Source organism: Merops nubicus, unplaced genomic scaffold, assembly GCF_000691845.1.
Source record: "Merops nubicus isolate BGI_N331 unplaced genomic scaffold, ASM69184v1 scaffold3869, whole genome shotgun sequence".
Classification (NCBI taxonomy): Eukaryota; Metazoa; Chordata; class Aves; order Coraciiformes; family Meropidae; genus Merops; species Merops nubicus.
In genome coordinates, this window is record NW_008631481.1 from 1 (window position 1) to 766 (window position 766).

Genomic DNA, 766 nt, shown 5'->3' on the forward strand with positions numbered 1-766 from the left:
GCTGTGCCACCTCATCACCAGAATTATTCTCATTCTCACAAAGAGGTGTTTGGGGTAGGGGAGGAAGGCATTTCCTGCTGCTGGAGCCCCCAGCCTCTGAGGAATCTGGGTGGAAAACAGCCAATTTCTGTTCAATCAGACTCCCAGGGGTTCATCAGAGAGCACTGAAGTCGATGTATTTGTGTCCCCCAGCACAGGCGGGTCCCTGGTGTGGGTGCACACGTGCTGGGTGTGGTGGGAGCTGTGGCTGAAGCTCTTGCTGCAGCTGTCTCAGGCAAAGGGCTTCCCAGTGGTGTGGGTGCGCATGTGCCAGGTGAGCTGGAAATTCTGGGTGAAGCTCTTGCTGCACTTGTCACAGGCAAAGGGCTTCTCACCAGTGTGGGTGCGGTGGTGCTTGGTGAGGTAGGAGCTGCGACTGAAGCTCTTGCCACACGTGTCACAGACAAAGGGTCTCTCGCCAGTGTGGGTGCGATGGTGCCGGGTGAGGTGCGACTTATAACTGAAGCTCTTGCTGCAAGTGTCACAGACAAAGGGCTTCTCACCAGTGTGGCTGCGGCAGTGCTCGGTGAGATGGGATTTAAAGGTGAATCTCTTCCCACAGTCACTGCAGGCAAAGGGCTTCTTCCAAGTGGGGGTCGATATGTGATAGGTGAGGCTTGACTTGTCAGAGAAGCTCTCAGTACAGTCATCACACACGTATGGCTTCTCCCCAGTGTGGGTGTGGCAGTGCCTGTTGAGTTGGGACTTCTGGGTGAAGCTCTTGCCA

The 766-nt window shown here is 55.5% G+C and overlaps 1 protein-coding gene across 1 annotated transcript; it reads right to left on the bottom strand.

Annotated features, from left to right (window-relative positions):
* Window positions 1-270: 270 nt before the first annotated feature.
* Window positions 271-511, bottom strand: LOC103779909 (early growth response protein 1-like; the record flags this gene model as incomplete). The annotated part of the gene is made up of 1 exon (XM_008947554.1): window positions 271-511. A coding segment is annotated over one exon (241 nt), but the record flags the coding sequence as incomplete, so codon positions are not given.
* Between the last annotated feature and the right edge of the window lie 255 nt (window positions 512-766).